Consider the following 21,191-nt stretch of genomic DNA (forward strand, 5'->3'; position numbering starts at 1 on the left):
TACCGATACTATATGTGTCTCTACAGCCTCTCTACTCCACACGGATCTCTGCCTGCCACGTGTCTCTAGTTCTATTACTATAGTACTAGTACTACTACTATAGTACTAGTACTACTACTATAGTACTGATACTATATGTGTCTCTACAGCCTCTCTACTCCACACGGATCTCTGCCTGCCACGTGTCTCTAGTTCTATTACTATAGTACTAGTACTACTACTATAGTACTAGTACTACTACTATAGTACCGATACTATATGTGTCTCTACAGCCACTCTACTCCACACGGATCTCTGCCTGTCACGTGTCTCTAGTTCTATTACTATAGTACTATAGTACTACTACTATAGTACTAGTACTACTACTATAGTACCGATACTATATGTGTCTCTACAGCCTCTCTACTCCACACGGATCTCTGCCTGCCACGTGTCTCTAGTTCTATTACTATAGTACTAGTACTACTACTATAGTACTAGTACTACTACTATAGTACCGATACTATATGTGTCTCTACAGCCTCTCTACTCCACACGGATCTCTGCCTGTCACGTGTCTCTAGTTCTATTACTATAGTACTATAGTACTACTACTATAGTACTAGTACTACTACTATAGTACTAGTACTACTACTATAGTACTAGTACTATAGTACTACTATAGTACTAGTACTACTACTATAGTACTAGTACTACTACTATAGTACTAGTACTATAGTACTACTATAGTACTAGTACTACTACTATAGTACTAGTACTACTACTATAGTACTAGTACTATAGTACTACTATAGTACTAGTACTACTACTATAGTACTAGTACTACTACTATAGTACTAGTACTATAGTACTACTATAGTACTAGTACTACTACTATAGTACTAGTACTACTACTATAGTACTAGTACTATAGTACTACTATAGTACTAGTACTACTACTATAGTACTAGTACTACTACTATAGTACTAGTACTATAGTACTACTATAGTACTAGTACTACTACTATAGTACTAGTACTACTACTATAGTACTAGTACTATAGTACTACTATAGTACTAGTACTACTACTATAGTACCGATACTATATGTGTCTCTACAGCCTCTCTACTCCACACGGATCTCTGCCTGCCACGTGTCTCTAGTTCTACTACTACTATAGTACTACTATAGTACTAGTACTACAGCTATAGTACTAGTACTACTACTATAGTACTGATACTATATGTGTCTCTACAGCCTCTCTACTCCACACGGATCTCTGCCTGCCACGTGTCTCGCCGCGTCGAGGAGCTGAGCGGAGACGCAGACGGAGCCCAGCGGGGATTCTCGGACGAGTTCGAGGTTCTACGACACAACAACCACAACAACCACAACAACCACAACAACCACAACAACAACCACAACAACCACAACAACCACAACAACCACAACAACAACAACCACAACCACAACAACAACAACAACCACAACCACCACAACCACAACAACAACCACAACAACAACAACAACAACAACCACAACAACAACAACCACAACAACCACAACAACAACAGCCACAACCACAACAACAACAACAACAACAACCACAACAACCACAACAACCACAACAGCCACAACAACAACAACCACAACCACAACCACAACCACAACAACAACAACCACAACCACAACCACAACAACCACCACAACAACCACAACAGCCACAACAGCCACAACAACAACAACAACAACCACAACCACAACAACAACAACCACAACCACAACAACACACCACCACCCCCGTATCCGCCACAACAACCATAACCACCACGCCACAACCCCCAATGATGTTGATGATGATGATGATGTTGATGATGTTGATGATGTTGATGATGATGTTAATGATGATGATGTTGATGATGTTGATGATGATGTTGATGATGTTGATGATGATGTTGATGATGATGTTGATGATGATGTTGATGATGATGATGTTGATGATGATGATGATGTTGATGATGATGTTAATGATGATGATGTTGATGATGTTGATGATGATGATGTTGATGATGTTGATGATGATGTTGATGATGATGTTAATGATGATGATGTTGATGATGATGATGTTGATGATGATGATGTTGATGATGATGATGTTGATGATGATGATGATGTTGATGATGATGATGTTGATGATGATGATGTTGATGATGATGATGTTGATGATGATGATGTTGTTGATGATGATGTTGATGATGATGATGTTGATGATGATGATGTTGATGATGATGATGTTGTTGATGATGATGTTGATGATGATGATGTTGATGATGATGATGTTGATGATGATCATGTTGTTGATGATGATGTTGATGATGATGTTGTTGATGATGATGATGTTGATGATGATGTTGATGATGATGATGTTGATGATGATGATGTTGATGATGATGATGTTGATGATGATGATGTTGTTGATGATGATGATGTTGATGATGATGATGTTGATGATGATGATGTTGATGATGATGATGTTGTTGATGATGATGATGTTGATGATGATGTTGATGATGATGATGTTGATGATGATGATGTTGATGATGATGATGTTGATGATGATGATGTTGATGATGATGATGTTGATGATGATGATGTTGTTGATGATGATGTTGATGATGATGATGTTGTTGATGATGATGTTGATGATGATGATGTTGATGATGATGATGTTGATGATGATGATGTTGATGATGATGATGTTGATGATGATGATGTTGATGATGATGATGTTGATGATGATGATGTTGTTGATGATGATGTTGATGATGATGATGTTGATGATGATGATGTTGATGATGATGATGTTGATGATGATGATGTTGATGATGATGATGTTGATGATGATGTTGATGATGATGATGATGTTGATGATGATGATGTTGATGATGATGTTGATGATGATGATGTTGATGATGATGATGTTGATGATGATGATGTTGATGATGATGATGTTGTTGATTATGATGTTGATGATGATGATGTTGATGATGATGATGTTGTTGATGATGATGTTGATGATGATGATGTTGATGATGATGATGTTGATGATGATGATGTTGATGATGATGATGTTGTTGATTATGATGTTGATGATGATGATGTTGATGATGATGATGTTGTTGATTATGATATTGATGATGATGATGTTGATGATGATGATGTTGATGATGATGATGATGTTGATGATGATGTTGATGATGATGATGTTGTTGATGATGATGTTGATGATGATGTTGATGATGATGATGTTGATGATGTTGTTGATGATGATGTTGATGATGATGTTGATGATGATGTTGATGATGATGATGTTGATGATGATGTTGATGATGATGCTGCTGCTGATGTTGTTGATGATGATGTTGATGATGATGTTGTTGATGATGATGATGATGTTGATGATGATGTTGATGATGATGATGTTGATGATGATGATGTTGTTGATGATGATGTTGATGATGATGTTGTTGATGATGATGTTGTTGATGATGATGTTGATGATGATGATGTTGATGATGATGATGTTGATGATGATGTTGATGTTGTTGATGATGATGATGTTGATGATGATGTTGATGATGATGTTGTTGATGATGATGTTGATGATGATGATGTTGATGATGATGATGTTGATGATGATGATGTTGATGATGATGTTGATGATGATGATGATGTTGATGATGATGATGTTGATGATGATGTTGATGATGATGATGTTGATGATGATGATGTTGATGATGATGATGTTGATGATGATGATGTTGTTGATTATGATGTTGATGATGATGATGTTGATGATGATGATGTTGTTGATGATGATGTTGATGATGATGATGTTGATGATGATGATGTTGATGATGATGATGTTGTTGATGATGATGTTGATGATGATGTTGTTGATGATGATGTTGTTGATGATGATGTTGATGATGATGTTGATGATGATGATGTTGATGATGTTGTTGATGATGATGTTGATGATGATGTTGATGATGATGTTGATGATGATGATGTTGATGATGATGTTGATGATGATGCTGCTGCTGATGTTGTTGATGATGATGTTGATGTTGTTGATGATGATGATGTTGATGATGATGTTGATGATGATGATGTTGATGATGATGATGTTGTTGATGATGATGTTGATGATGATGTTGTTGATGATGATGTTGTTGATGATGATGTTGATGATGATGATGTTGATGATGATGATGTTGTTGATGATGATGTTGATGATGATGTTGTTGATGATGATGTTGTTGATGATGATGTTGATGATGATGTTGATGATGATGATGTTGATGATGTTGTTGATGATGATGTTGATGATGATGTTGATGATGTTGTTGATGATGATGTTGATGATGTTGTTGATGATGATGTTGATGATGATGTTGATGATGATGTTGATGATGTTGTTGATGATGATGCTGCTGCTGATGTTGATGATGATGCTGCTGCTGATGTTGTTGATGATGATGTTGATGATGATGTTGTTGATGATGATGATGATGTTGATGATGATGTTGATGATGATGATGTTGATGATGATGATGTTGTTGATGATGATGTTGATGATGATGTTGTTGATGATGATGTTGTTGATGATGATGTTGATGATGATGATGTTGATGATGATGATGTTGATGATGATGTTGATGTTGTTGATGATGATGATGTTGATGATGATGTTGATGATGATGTTGTTGATGATGATGTTGATGATGATGATGTTGATGATGATGATGTTGATGATGATGATGTTGATGATGATGTTGATGATGATGATGATGTTGATGATGATGATGTTGATGATGATGTTGATGATGATGATGTTGATGATGATGATGTTGATGATGATGATGTTGATGATGATGATGTTGTTGATTATGATGTTGATGATGATGATGTTGATGATGATGATGTTGTTGATGATGATGTTGATGATGATGATGTTGATGATGATGATGTTGATGATGATGATGTTGTTGATGATGATGTTGATGATGATGTTGTTGATGATGATGTTGTTGATGATGATGTTGATGATGATGTTGATGATGATGATGTTGATGATGTTGTTGATGATGATGTTGATGATGATGTTGATGATGATGTTGATGATGATGATGTTGATGATGATGTTGATGATGATGCTGCTGCTGATGTTGTTGATGATGATGTTGATGTTGTTGATGATGATGATGTTGATGATGATGTTGATGATGATGATGTTGATGATGATGATGTTGTTGATGATGATGTTGATGATGATGTTGTTGATGATGATGTTGTTGATGATGATGTTGATGATGATGATGTTGATGATGATGATGTTGTTGATGATGATGTTGATGATGATGTTGTTGATGATGATGTTGTTGATGATGATGTTGATGATGATGTTGATGATGATGATGTTGATGATGTTGTTGATGATGATGTTGATGATGATGTTGATGATGTTGTTGATGATGATGTTGATGATGTTGTTGATGATGATGTTGATGATGATGTTGATGATGATGTTGATGATGTTGTTGATGATGATGCTGCTGCTGATGTTGATGATGATGATGTTGATGATGTTGTTGATGATGATGTTGATGATGTTGTTGATGATGATGTTGATGATGTTGTTGATGATGATGTTGATGATGTTGTTGATGATGATGCTGCTGCTGATGTTGATGATGATGATGTTGATGATGATGTTGATGATGATGTTGATGATGTTGTTGATGATGATGTTGATGATGTTGTTGATGATGATGTTGATGATGATGTTGATGATGTTGTTGATGATGATGTTGATGATGTTGTTGATGATGATGTTGATGATGATGTTGATGATGATGTTGATGATGATGTTGATGATGATGATGTTGCTGATGTTGTTGATGATGTTGTTGATGATGTTGTTGATGATGATGTTGATGATGATGTTGATGATGTTGTTGATGATGATGTTGATGATGTTGTTGATGATGATGTTGATGATGATGTTGATGATGATGTTGATGATGATGTTGATGATGATGATGTTGCTGATGTTGTTGATGATGATGTTGATGATGATGTTGATGATGATGTTGATGATGATGTTGATGATGATGTTGATGATGATGATGTTGATGATGATGTTGATGATGATGATGTTGATGATGTTGTTGATGATGATGTTGATGATGATGTTGATGATGATGTTGATGATGATGATGTTGATGATGATGTTGATGATGATGCTGCTGCTGATGATCTTTACGATGATGATGTTGTTGATGTTGTTGATGTTGTTGTTGTTGATGTTGTTGATGTTGACGATGTTGTTCTTGATGTTGTTGATGTTGATGTTGTTGATGTTGTTGATGTTGATGTTGATGTTGTTGATGTTGATGATGTTGTTGATGTTGTTGATGATGATGTTGATGTTGTTGATGTTGTTGTTGTTGATGTTGTTGATGTTGATGATGATGTTGTTGATGTTGTTGATGTTGTTGATGTTGATGTTGTTGATGTTGATGATGATGTTATTGTTGTTGTTGATGTTGTTGTTGTTGATGTTGTTGATGTTGATGATGATGTTGTTGATGTTGTTGATGTTGTTGATGTTGTTGATGTTGTTGATGATGATGTTGTTGATGTTGTTGTTGTTGATGTTGTTGATGTTGATGATGATGTTGTTGATGTTGTTGATGTTGTTGATGTTGATGTTGTTGATGTTGATGATGATGTTATTGTTGTTGTTGATGTTGTTGTTGTTGATGTTGTTGATGTTGATGATGATGTTGATGATGATGTTGATGTTGTTGATGTTGTTGATGTTGTTGATGATGATGTTGTTGATGTTATTGTTGTTGATGATGATGTTGATGATGTTGTTGATGATGATGTTGATGATGATGTTGTTGATGTTGACGATGTTGTTCTTGATGTTGTTGATGTTGATGTTGTTGATGTTGATGATGATGTTATTGTTGTTGTTGATGTTGTTGTTGTTGTTGATGTTGTTGTTGTTGATGTTGTTGATGTTGATGATGATGTTGTTGATGTTGTTGATGTTGTTGTTGATGTTGTTGATGTTGTTGATGTTGTTGTTGATGTTGTTGATGTTGTTGATGTTGTTGTTGATGTTGTTGATGTTGTTGTTGATGTTGTTGATGTTGTTGATGTTATTGTTGTTGATGTTGATGATGATGTTGTTGATGTTGTTGATGTTGTTGATGTTGATGTTGTTGATGTTGATGATGATGTTATTGTTGTTGTTGATGTTGTTGTTGTTGATGTTGTTGATGTTGATGATGATGTTGTTGATGTTGTTGATGTTGTTGATGTTGTTGATGTTGTTGATGATGATGTTGTTGATGTTGTTGTTGTTGATGTTGTTGATGTTGATGATGATGTTGTTGATGTTGTTGATGTTGTTGATGTTGATGTTGTTGATGTTGATGATGATGTTATTGTTGTTGTTGATGTTGTTGTTGTTGATGTTGTTGATGTTGATGATGATGTTGATGATGATGTTGATGTTGTTGATGTTGTTGATGTTGTTGATGATGATGTTGTTGATGTTATTGTTGTTGATGATGATGTTGATGATGTTGTTGATGATGATGTTGATGATGATGTTGTTGATGTTGACGATGTTGTTCTTGATGTTGTTGATGTTGATGTTGTTGATGTTGATGATGATGTTATTGTTGTTGTTGATGTTGTTGTTGTTGTTGATGTTGTTGTTGTTGATGTTGTTGATGTTGATGATGATGTTGTTGATGTTGTTGATGTTGTTGTTGATGTTGTTGATGTTGTTGATGTTGTTGTTGATGTTGTTGATGTTGTTGATGTTGTTGTTGATGTTGTTGATGTTGTTGTTGATGTTGTTGATGTTGTTGATGTTATTGTTGTTGATGTTGTTGATGTTGTTGATGTTGATGATGATGTTGTTGATGATGTTGTTGATGATGATGTTGTTGATGTTGTTGTTGATGTTGTTGATGTTGTTGATGTTGTTGATGTTGTTGATGATGATGTTGTTGATGATGATGTTGTTGATGTTGTTGTTGATGTTGTTGATGTTGTTGATGTTGTTGATGATGATGTTGTTGATGATGATGTTGTTGATGTTGTTGATGTTGTTGATGTTGTTGTTGTTGATGTTGATGATGTTGTTGATGTTGATGTTGTTGATGTTGTTGATGTTGTTGATGTTGTTGATGATGTTGTTGATGTTGTTGATGTTGTTGATGATGATGTTGTTGATGTTGATGTTGTTGTTGTTGATGTTGTTGATGTTGTTAATGTTGTTGATGTTGATGTAGATGTTGTTGTTGATGTTGTTGATGATGTTGTTGATGTTGTTGTTGATGTTGTTGATGATGATGTTAATGATGATGTTGATGTAGATGTTGTTGATGTTGTTGATGTTGTTGTTGATGTTGTTGATGTTGTTGTTGATGTTGTTGATGTTGTTGATGTTGTTGATGTTGTTGATGTTGTTGTTGATGTTGTTGATGTTGATGTTGATGATGATGTTGTTGATGTTGTTGATGTTGTTGATGTTGTTGACTGCTCCAGTTGCTGCAGCAGCTGGAGGGGAACCTGCTGTACAGCCGCAGCGAGGGGCAACAGCCGCACAACAAACATCGCAACCGATACAAGAACATCCTGCCGTGTGGGTGCACACAGCTACAGCTACACTCACTCAGCTACACACACAGCTACACACACACAGCTACACACACACACACAGCTACACACACACAGCTACACAACAAACATCGCAACCGCTACAAGAACATCCTGCCGTGTGGGTGCACTCAGCTACAGCTACACACACTCACTCAGCTACAGCTACACTCACACTCACTCAGCTACACACACAGCTACACACACAGCTACACACACACAGCTACACACACACAGATACACACACAGCTACACACACAGCTACAGCTACACACACACAGCTACACACACAGCTACACACACTCAGCTACACAACAAACATCGCAACCGATACAAGAACATCCTGCCGTGTGGGTGCACACTCACTCAGCTACAGCTACACACACACTCACTCAGCTACAGCTACACACAGATACACACACACAGATACACACACACAGCTACACTCACACAGATACACAACAAACATCGCAACCGCTACAAGAACATCCTGCCGTGTGGGTGCACTCACTCACTCAGCTACACACACTCAGCTACAGCTACACACACAGCTACACACACACACACAGCTACACACACACAGCTACACAACAAACATCGCAACCGCTACAAGAACATCCTGCCGTGTGGGTGCACTCACTCACTCAGCTACACACACTCAGCTACAGCTACACACACACACAGCTACACACACACACAGCTACACACACACAGCTACATAACAAACATCGCAACCGCTACAAGAACATCCTGCCGTGTGGGTGCACTCACTCACTCAGCTACACACACTCAGCTACAGCTACACACACACACAGCTACACACACACACAGCTACACACACACACAGATACACAACAAACCTCGCAACCGCTACAAGAACATCCTGCCGTGTGGGTACACACAGCTACAGCTACACACAGCTACACACACAGCTACAGCTACACACACACACAGCTACACACACACACAGATACACAACAAACCTCGCAACCGATACAAGAACATCCTGCCGTGTGGGTACACTCACTCAGCTACAGCTACACACAGCTACACACACACTCACTCAGCTACAGCTACACACACACAGCTACACACACACAGCTACACACACACAGCTACACACACACTCACTCAGCTACACACACAGCTACACTCACACAGCTACACACACACAGATACACACACACAGATACACACACACAGCTACACACACAGCTACACACACACACAGATACACACACTCACTCAGCTACAGCTACACACACTCAGCTACACACACACAGCTACACACACACACAGCTACACACACACACACACAGCTACACACACTCAGCTACACACACAGCTACACACACACAGCTACACACACAGCTACACACACACAGCTACACACACAGCTACACACACACAGCTACACACACAGCTACACACACACAGCTACACACACACACAGCTACACACACACAGCTACACACACAGCTACACACACACAGCTACACACACACAGCTACACACACACAGCTACACACACAGCTACACACACACAGCTACACACACAGATACACACACACACAGCTACACACACACACAGCTACACACACACACAGCTACACACACACAGCTACACACACACACAGCTACACACACACAGCTACACACACAGCTACACACACACAGCTACACACACAGCTACACACACACAGCTACACACACACACAGCTACACACACAGCTACACACACAGCTACACACACACAGCTACACACACACAGCTACACACACAGCTACACACACACAGCTACACACACAGCTACACACACACAGCTACACACACAGCTACACACACAGCTACACACACACAGCTACACACACAGATACACACACACACAGCTACACACACACACAGCTACACACACACACAGCTACACACACACAGCTACACACACACACAGCTACACACACACAGCTACACACACACAGCTACACACACAGCTACACACACACAGCTACACACACAGATACACACACACACAGCTACACACACACAGCTACACACAGCTACACACACACAGCTACACACACACACACAGCTACACACACAGCTACACACACAGCTACACCCTCTCAGCTACCGTCACTCAGCTACTGTTGTTGATTGTTGTTGTTGATTGTTGTTGTTGATTGTTGTTGCTCAGTCGACCACAACCGCGTGGTGCTGAGGGACGGAGACCCAGACGTGCCGGGATCCGACTACATCAACGCCAACACCATCACGGTAACCATGGCAACACCGTATCGGTAACCACGGCAACACCATCGCAGCAACCATGGCAACACCGTCGCGGTAACCACGGCAACACCATCGCAGTAACCACGGCAACACCACCGCGGTAACCACGGCAACATCTTCGCGGTAACCATGGTGACACCATGATTATCCTCGCTCCCCCCATCTCCCCCCACCTTCCCCCACCCCCACCCCCCCCTCACCTCCCCCCCCCACCCCCACCCCCCATCCCCCCCACCCCCATCCCCCCCCTATGCCCCCCCACCTCCTCCCATCATCCCCCACCCCCCCACCCCCCCCACCCCCCTACCCCCCATCTCCCCCCCCCCACCCCCCCCACCCCCTCACCCCCCCACCCCCCCCACCCTGCCCCACCCCCCCCACCCCCCCCACCCCCCTACCCCCCATCTCCCCCCCCCACCCCCCCCACCCCCTCACCCCCCCACCCCCCCCACCCTGCCCCACCCCCCCCACCCCCCCCACCCCCCTACCCCCCATCTCCCCCCCCCACCCCCCCCACCCCCTCACCCCCCCACCCCCCCCACCCTGCCCCACCCCCCCCACCCCCCCCACCCCCCTACCCCCCATCTCCCCCCCCCACCCCCCCCACCCCCTCACCCCCCCACCCCCCCCCACCCTGCCCCACCCCCCCCACCCCCCCCACCCCCCTACCCCCCATCTCCCCCCCCCACCCCCCCCACCCCCTCACCCCCCCACCCCCCCCACCCTGCCCCACCCCCCCCACCCCCCCCACCCCCCTACCCCCCATCTCCCCCCCCCACCCCCCCCACCCCCTCACCCCCCCACCCCCCCCACCCTGCCCCACCCCCCCCACCCCCCCCACCCCCCTACCCCCCATCTCCCCCCCCCACCCCCCCCACCCCCTCACCCCCCCACCCCCCCCACCCTGCCCCACCCCCCCAGTACTCGATAACAGACAGCGCTGTGGCTGCCTGTCGCTACGTGGCAACCCAGGGTTGCCTGGCAACGACCCTCATCGACTTCTGGAGGATGATTTACCAGGAGGACTCACGCGTGGTCGTCATGACAACCAAGGAGGTTGAGAGGGGGAAGGTGAGTGGGTGGGTGGGTGAGTGGGTGGGTGAGTGGGTGAGTGGGTGGGTGGGTGAGTGGGTGAGTGGGTGGGTGGGTGAGTGAGTGGGTGGGTGGGTGAGTGGGTGAGTGGGTGAGTGAGTGAGTGGGTGAGTGGGTGAGTGGGTGGGTGAGTGGGTGGGTGGGTGAGTGGGTGGGTGGGTGAGTGGGTGGGTGAGTGGGTGAGTGGGTGGGTGGGTGGGTGGGTGAGTGGTTGAGTGGGTGGGTGGGTGGGTGAGTGGGTGGGTGGGTGAGTGGGTGGGTGGTTGAGTGGGTGGGTGGGTGAGTGAGTGGGTGGGGGGGTGGGTGGGTGAGTGAGTGAGTGGGTGGGTGGGTGGGTGGGTGGGTGGGTGGGTGGGTGGGTGGGTGGGTGAGTGAGTGGGTGGGTGAGTGGGTGAGTGGGTGGGTGGGTGAGTGAGTGAGTGGGTGGGTGAGTGGGTGGTTGGGTGAGTGGGTGGGTGAGTGGGTGAGTGAGTGAGTGGGTGGGTGGGTAGGTGGGTGGGTGGGTGGGTGGGTGAGTGGGTGGGTGGGTGGGTGAGTGAGTGACTGAGTGAGTGACTAGCTGAGTGACTGACTAACTGAGTGACTGAATGAGTGACTGACTGAGTGACTAGCTGACTAGTTGACTGACTGAGTGACTGAGTCACTGGCTGAGTGACTGAGTGAGTGACTGAGTGACTGAGTGAGTGACTGAGTGACTGACTGAGTGACTGACTGAGTGACTGGCTGAGTCACTGACTGAGTGACTGAGTGAGTGATTATCTCAGTGACTGACTGACTAGTTGACTGACTGAGTGACTGACTAACGTGTGGGCTTGCGTACAGAACAAGTGCGTGCGCTATTGAGTGGGTGGGTAAATGGGTGGGTGAGTGGGTGGGTGGGTGAGTGAGTGGGTGAGTGGGTGGGTGAATGGGTGGGTGAGTGGGTGGGTGGGCAGGTGAGTGAGTGGGTGGGTGGGTGACTGAGTGAGTGACTGACTGAGTGACTGACTGAGTGACTGACTGAGTGACTGAGTGACTCACTGACTGGCTGAGTGAGTAACTGAGTGACTGACTGAGTGACTGACTGAGTGACCGAGTGACTAGCTGAGTGACTGAGTTACTGACTGAGTGACTGACTAGCGTGTTGGCGTACGCACAGAACAAGTGCGTGCGCTATTGAGTGGGTGGGTGAATGGGTGGGTGAGTGAGTGACTGACTAGTTGACTGACTGAGTGACTGACTGACTGACTGAGTGACTAACTGAGTGACTAGCTGACTGACTGACTAATGTGCGTGCGCACAGAACAAGTGCGTGCGCTATTGGCCCGACGTGGGCGTCACGCGCGACTTTGGGTCTCTCCGCGTGGAGTCGCTAGCTGAGTGACTAGCTGAGTGACTGACTGAGTGACTGACTGATTGACTGAGTGACTAACTGAGTGACTAGCTGACTGACTAGCTGACTGACTAATGTGCGTGCGCACAGAACAAGTGCGTGCGCTATTGGCCCGACGTGGGCGTCACGCGCGACTTTGGGTCTCTCCGCGTGGAGTCGCTAGCTGAGTGACTAGCTGACTGACTGAGTGACTGACTGACTGACTGAGTGACTAACTGAGTGACTAGCTGACTGACTAGCTGACTGACTAACGTGCGTGCGCACAGAACAAGTGCGTGCGCTATTGGCCCGACGTGGGCGTCATGCGCGACTTTGGGTCTCTGCGCGTGGAGTCGCTAGCTGAGTGACTAGCTGACTGACTGAGTGACTGAGTGACTGACTGACTGAGTGAGTGAGTGACTGACTAGTTGAGTGACTAGCTGACTGACTAATGTGCGTGCGCACAGAACAAGTGCGTGCGCTATTGGCCCGACGTGGGCGTCACGCGCGACTTTGGGTCTCTGCGCGTGGAGTCGCTAGCTGAGTGACTAGCTGACTGACTGAGTGACTGAGTGACTGACTGACTGAGTGAGTGAGTGACTGACTAGTTGAGTGACTAGCTGACTGACTAACGTGTGTGCGCACAGAACAAGTGCGTGCGCTATTGGCCCGACGTGGGCGTCACGCGCGACTTTGGGTCTCTGCGCGTGGAGTCGCTAGCTGAGTGACTAGCTGAGTAACTGACTGAGTGACTGACTGACTGACTGAGTGACTAACTGAGTGACTAGCTGACTGACTAGCTGACTGACTAATGTGCGTGCGCACAGAACAAGTGCGTGCGCTATTGGCCCGACGTGGGCGTCACGCGCGACTTTGGGTCTCTGCGCGTGGAGTCGCTAGCTGAGTGACTAGCTGACTGACTGAGTGACTGAGTGACTGACTGAGTGAGTGAGTGACTGACTGACTAGTTGAGTAACTAGCTGACTGACTGACTAATGTGCGTGCGCACAGAACAAGTGCGTGCGCTATTGGCCCGACGTGGGCGTCACGCGCGACTTTGGGTCTCTGCGCGTGGAGTCGCTAGCTGAGTGACTAGCTGACTGACTGAGTGACTGACTGACTGACTGAGTGACTAACTGAGTGACTAGCTGACTGACTAGCTGACTGACTAATGTGCGTGCGCACAGAACAAGTGCGTGCGCTATTGGCCCGACGTGGGCGTCACGCGCGACTTTGGGTCTCTGCGCGTGGAGTCGCTAGCTGAGTGACTAGCTGACTGAGTGACTGAGTGACTGACTGACTGAGTGAGTGAGTGACTGACTGAATAGTTGAGTGACTAGCTGACTGACTGACTAACGTGCGTGCGCACAGAACAAGTGCGTGCGCTATTGGCCCGACGTGGGCGTCACGCGCGACTTTGGGTCTCTGCGCGTGGAGTCGCTAGCTGAGTGACTAGCTGAGTAACTGACTGAGTGACTGACTGACTGAGTGACTAACTGAGTGACTAGCTGACTGACTAGCTGACTGACTAACGTGCGTGCGCTCAGAACAAGTGCGTGCGCTATTGGCCCGACGTGGGCGTCACGCGCGACTTTGGGTCTCTGCGCCTGGAGTCGCTAGCTGAGTGACTAGCTGACTGACTGAGTGACTGAGTGACTGACTGACTGAGTGAGTGAGTGACTGACTGAATAGTTGAGTGACTAGCTGACTGACTGACTAATGTGCGTGCGCACAGAACAAGTGCGTGCGCTATTGGCCCGACGTGGGCGTCACGCGCGACTTTGGGTCTCTGCGCGTGGAGTCGCTAGCTGAGTGACTAGCTGACTGACTGAGTGACTGACTGACTGACTGAGTGAGTGAGTGACTGACTGAATAGTTGAGTGACTAGCTGACTGACTGACTAACGTGCGTGCGCACAGAACAAGTGCGTGCGCTATTGGCCCGACGTGGGCGTCACGCGCGACTTTGGGTCTCTCCGCGTGGAGTCGCTGCGCGAGGTCCCACACAGCGATCACACCCAGAGACTCATGCGCCTCTACCACACCGATCACGTGAGTGCCACGCCCGTCACGTGACCCCCGCGCTCGTCACGTGTGTTGTATGTGTCTGTGAGTGTGTGTCTGTGTGTGTCTGTGTGTGTGTCTGTGTGTGTGTCTGTGTGTGTGTCTGTGTGTGTGTATCTGTGTGTGTGTGTCTGTGTGTGTGTGTGTATCTGTGTGTGTCTGTGTGTGTGTGTGTATCTGTGTGTGTCTGTGTGTGTGTGTATCTGTGTGTGTCTGTGTGTGTGTGTGTCTATCTGTGTGTGTGTCTGTGTGTGTCTGTGAGTGTGTGTCTGTGTGTGTGTGTCTGTGTGTGTCTGTGTGTGTCTGTGAGTGTGTGTCTGTGTGTGTGTGTCTGTGTGTGTCTGTGTGTGTCTGTGTGTGTGTATCTGTGTGTGTGTGTCTGTGTGTGTGTGTGTATCTGTGTGTGTCTGTGTGTGTGTGTGTATCTGTGTGTGTCTGTGTGTGTGTGTGTCTATCTGTGTCTGTGTGTGTGTCTATGTAGCCAGACGTAGTTAGACAGGTCTGGCATTACCACTACTGTGTGTGTGTGTCTGTGTGTGTGTGTGTGTCTATCTGTGTCTGTGTGTCTATCTGTGTGTGTGTGTGTGTCTGTGTGTGTGTGTGTGTGTCTATCTAGCCAGACGTAGTTAGACACGTGTGGCATTACCACTGCTGTGTGTGTGTGTGTCTGTGTGTGTGTGTCTGTGTGTGTGTCTATCTGCCTGTGTGTGTCTATCTAGCCAGACGTAGTTAGACACGTGTGGCATTACCACTATTTGTCGTGGCCGGACCACGGGGTCCCGGCAACTGCGTTGGGAATTCTCCACTTCCTGGACGAGGTGAACGCGCGGCTGGCCGAAACGTCGGGGACAGGCCCCGTTGTTGTGCACTGCAGGTGAGTGATGTCAACAACAACAACAACAACCACAACAACCACCACAACCATAACAACCACCACAACAACAACCACCATCACAACTACACCCACAACAACCACCACAACAACCACAACAACCCTCACAACAACTACCACAACAACAACCATCACAACAACAATCACAACAACCACCACAACAACAACAACCACCACAACCACAACCACCACAACAACCATCACAACAACAACAACAACAACAACAACCACAACAACTACCACAACAACTACCACAACAACTACCACAACAACTACCACAACAACAACCACCACAACCACAACCACCACAACAACCATCACAACAACCATCACAACAACAACCACAACAACTACCACAACAACTATCACAACAACTACCACAACAACAACCACCACAACCACAACAACCACAACAACCATCACAACAACAACAAACACCACCACAACAACAACCACGTTGCTAACGATGATGATGATGTTGTTGATGATGTTGATGCTGCTGATGATGCTGATGATGATGTTGGTGATGTTGCTGATGATGATGATGATGTTGCTGATGATGCTACTGATGATGATGATGATGTTGCTGATGATGATGATGATGCTGCTGCTGATGATGATGATGTTGCTACTGATGATGATGATGTTGCTGATGATGATGATGCTACTGATGATGATGATGCTACTGATGATGATGATGATGTTGCTGATGATGATGATGATGCTGCTGCTGATGATGATGATGTTGCTACTGATGATGATGATGATGATGTTGCTGATGATGATGATGCTACTGATGATGATGATGATGATGTTGCTGATGATGATGATGATGTTGCTACAGCGCTGGAATTGGCCGGACGGGCACCCTGATCGTCATCGACATCCTCACCAAACTCATCGCCCACCACGGTGACCCACTCACCCACTCACCCTCCCACTCACCCACCCACCAACTCACTCACCCACCCACTCACCCACTCACTCACCGACTCACCCACTCACTCACTCACTCACCCACTCACTCACCCACCCACTCACCCACCCACTCACCCACTCACCCACCCACCCACCCACTCACCCACTCACTCACCCACTCACTCACCCACTCACCCACTCACCCACTCACTCACCCACTCACCCACTCACTCACTCACCCACTCACCCACTCACCCACCCACTCACCCACCCACTCACCCACCCACCCACTCACCCACTCACTCACCCACTCACTCACCCACTCACCCACTCACCCACTCACTCACCCACTCACTCACTCACCCACTCACCCACTCACTCACCCACTCACTCACCCACTCACTCACCCACTCACCCACCCACCCACTCACCCACTCACCCACTCACCCACTCACTCACCCACTCACTCACCCACTCACTCACCCACTCACCCACCCACCCACTCACCCACCCACCCACTCACCCACTCACCCACCCACTCACCCACTCACCCACTCACTCACCCACTCACTCACTCACCCACTCACCCACTCACCCACTCACTCACTCACCCACTCACTCACCCACTCACCCACTCACTCACCCACTCACTCACCCACTCACCCACTCACCCACTCACTCACTCACTCACCCACTCACTCACCCACTCACTCACTCACCCACTCACTCACTCACCCACCCACTCACCCACCCACTCACCCACTCACCCACCCACCCACCCACTCACCCACTCACTCACCCACTCACCCACTCACCCACTCACTCACCCACTCACCCACTCATTCACTCACCCACTCACCCACTCACCCACCCACTCACCCACCCACTCACCCACCCACCCACTCACCCACTCACTCACCCACTCACTCACCCACTCACCCACTCACCCACTCACTCACCCACTCACTCACTCACCCACTCACCCACTCACTCACCCACTCACTCACCCACTCACTCACCCACTCACCCACCCACCCACTCACCCACTCACCCACTCACCCACTCACTCACCCACTCACTCACCCACTCACTCACCCACTCACCCACCCACCCACTCACCCACCCACCCACTCACCCACTCACCCACCCACTCACCCACTCACCCACTCACTCACCCACTCACTCACCCACTCACCCACTCACCCACTCACTCACCCACTCACCCACTCACTCACCCACTCACTCACCCACTCACCCACTCACCCACTCACTCACTCACTCACCCACTCACTCACCCACTCACTCACCCACTCACTCACTCACCCACCCACTCACTCACTCACCCACTCACCCACTCACCCACTCACTCACTCACTCACCCACTCACTCACTCACCCACTCACTCACCCACTCACTCACCCACTCACTCACTCACTCACCCACTCACTCACCCACTCACTCACCCACTCACTCACTCACCCACCCACTCACTCACTCACCCACTCACCCACTCACCCACTCACTCACTCACTCACCCACTCACTCACCCACTCACTCACCCACTCACTCACCCACTCACTCACTCACTCACCCACTCACTCACCCACTCACTCACCCACTCACCCACCCACTCACTCACTCACCCACTCACCCACTCACCCACTCACTCACCCACTCACCCACTCACCCACTCACTCACTCACTCACTCACCCACTCACTCACCCACTCACTCACCCACTCACTCACCCACTCACTCACTCACTCACCCACTCACTCACCCACTCACCCACCCACTCACTCACTCACCCACTCACCCACTCACCCACTCACTCACTCACTCACCCACTCACTCACCCACTCACTCACCCACTCACTCACCCACTCACTCACTCACTCACCCACCCACTCACCCACCCACTCACTCACTCACCCACTCACCCACTCACCCACTCACTCACTCACCCACTCACTCACCCACTCACTCACCCACTCACTCACCCACTCACCCACTCACTCACCCACTCACTCACCCACTCACTCACTCACTCACCCACCCACTCACCCACACACAGACAAAGATCCCCCAGGTAGCCTCCAGCAGGCTGTAGGGGCAAGTGTATATGTCTGTCTCTCTGTGTGTGTCTATCTGTGTGTGTCTATCTGTGTGTGTGTCTATCTCTGTGTGTGTCTATCTGTGTGTGTGTCTATCTCTGTGTGTGTCTATCTGTGTGTCTGTCTGTGTGTGTGTCTCTCTCTCTGTGTGTGTGTCTCTCTGTGTGTGTCTATGTGTGTGTCTATGTGTGTCTCTCTCTCTGTGTGTCTATGTGTGTGTGTCTATGTCTATCTGTGTGTCTCTCTGTGTGTGTCTATGTGTGTGTGTCTATGTGTGTGTGTCTATGTGTGTGTCTATGTCTATCTGTGTGTCTCTCTGTGTGTGTCTATGTGTGTGTGTCTATGTGTGTGTGTCTATGTGTGTGTCTATCTGTGTGTCTCTCTCTGTGTGTGTCTATGTGTGTGTGTCTATGTCTATCTGTGTGTCTCTCTGTGTGTGTCTATGTGTGTGTGTCTATGTGTGTGTGTCTATGTGTGTGTCTATCTGTGTGTCTCTCTCTGTGTGTGTCTATGTGTGTGTGTGTCTATGTCTATCTGTGTGTCTCTCTGTGTGTGTCTATCTGTGTGTGTGTCTATCTGTGTGTCTCTCTGTGTGTGTCTATCTGTGTGTGTGTCTATCTGTGTGTCTCTCTGTGTGTGTCTCTCTGTGTGTGTCTATCTGTGTGTCTCTCTGTGTGTGTGTGTCTCTCTCTGTGTGTCTATCTGTGTGTGTCTATCTGTGTGTCTATCTGTGTGTGTCTATGTGTGTGTCTCTCTCTCTGTGTGTCTCTCTCTGTGTGTCTATCTGTGTGTGTCTATCTGTGTGTCTATCTGTGTGTGTCTATGTGTGTGTGTGTGTCTATGTCTATCTGTGTGTCTGTCTGTGTGTGTGTCTCTCTCTCTCTGTGTGTGTGTCTCTCTGTGTGTGTCTATGTTTGTGTGTCTATGTGTGTGTGTCTATGTGTGTGTCTATGTGTGTCTCTCTCTGTGTGTGTCTATGTGTGTGTGTGTCTATGTCTATCTGTGTATCTCTCTGTGTGTGTCTATCTGTGTGTGTCTCTATCTGTGTGTCTCTCTGTGTGTGTCTCTGTGTGTGTCTATCTATGTGTGTCTATGTGTGTGTGTCTATCTGTGTGTGTGTCTATTTGTGTGTCTGTTTGTGTGTGTGTCTCTCTCTCTGTGTGTGTGTGTCTCTCTGTGTGTGTCTATGTGTGTGTGTCTATGTGTGTGTCTATGTGTGTCTCTCTCTGTGTGTGTCTATGTGTGTGTGTGTCTATGTCTATCTGTGTGTCTCTCTGTGTGTGTCTATCTATGTGTGTCTATGTGTGTGTGTCTGTGTGTGTCTATCTGTGTGTGTGTCTATCTGTGTGTGTGTCTATCTGTGTGTGTGTCTATCTCTGTGTGTGTCTATCTCTGTGTGTGTCTCTCTGTGTGTGTGTCTATGTGTGTGTGTCTCTCTGTGTGTGTCTATCTAGGAGTGGAGAGTGACATCGACGTTTCCGCCACGATCCAGAAAGTCCGTGCCCAGCGCTCCGGCATGGTGCAGACAGAGGCTCAGTACAAGTTTGTCTACATGGCAGTCCAAGCTTACTTAGACATGGTGTGTGTGTGTCTGTGTGTGTCTGTGTGTGTGTCTGTGTGTGTGTGTGTGTCTGTGTGTGTCTGTGTGTGTCTGTGTGTGTGTCTGTGTGTGTGTCTGTGTGTGTGTGTCTGTGTGTGTGTGTCTGTGTGTGTGTGTCTGTGTGTGTGTCTGTGTCTGTGTGTGT

General features: G+C 46.8%; 1 protein-coding gene across 1 annotated transcript; it reads left to right on the forward strand.

Moving 5' to 3' along the window:
- Nucleotides 1-1,237: 1,237 nt before the first annotated feature.
- Nucleotides 1,238-21,028, forward strand: LOC144955216 (tyrosine-protein phosphatase non-receptor type 11-like; the record flags this gene model as incomplete). The annotated part of the gene is made up of 8 exons (XM_078885522.1): nt 1,238-1,342; nt 8,618-8,714; nt 10,923-11,002; nt 11,939-12,088; nt 15,380-15,511; nt 16,243-16,397; nt 17,260-17,327; nt 20,901-21,028. Coding segments are annotated over 8 exons (915 nt in total), but the record flags the coding sequence as incomplete, so codon positions are not given.
- Between the last annotated feature and the right edge of the window lie 163 nt (nt 21,029-21,191).

Source organism: Lampetra fluviatilis, unplaced genomic scaffold (assembly GCF_964198595.1).
Source record: "Lampetra fluviatilis unplaced genomic scaffold, kcLamFluv1.1 SCAFFOLD_189, whole genome shotgun sequence".
NCBI classification, from domain to species: domain Eukaryota; kingdom Metazoa; phylum Chordata; class Hyperoartia; order Petromyzontiformes; family Petromyzontidae; genus Lampetra; species Lampetra fluviatilis.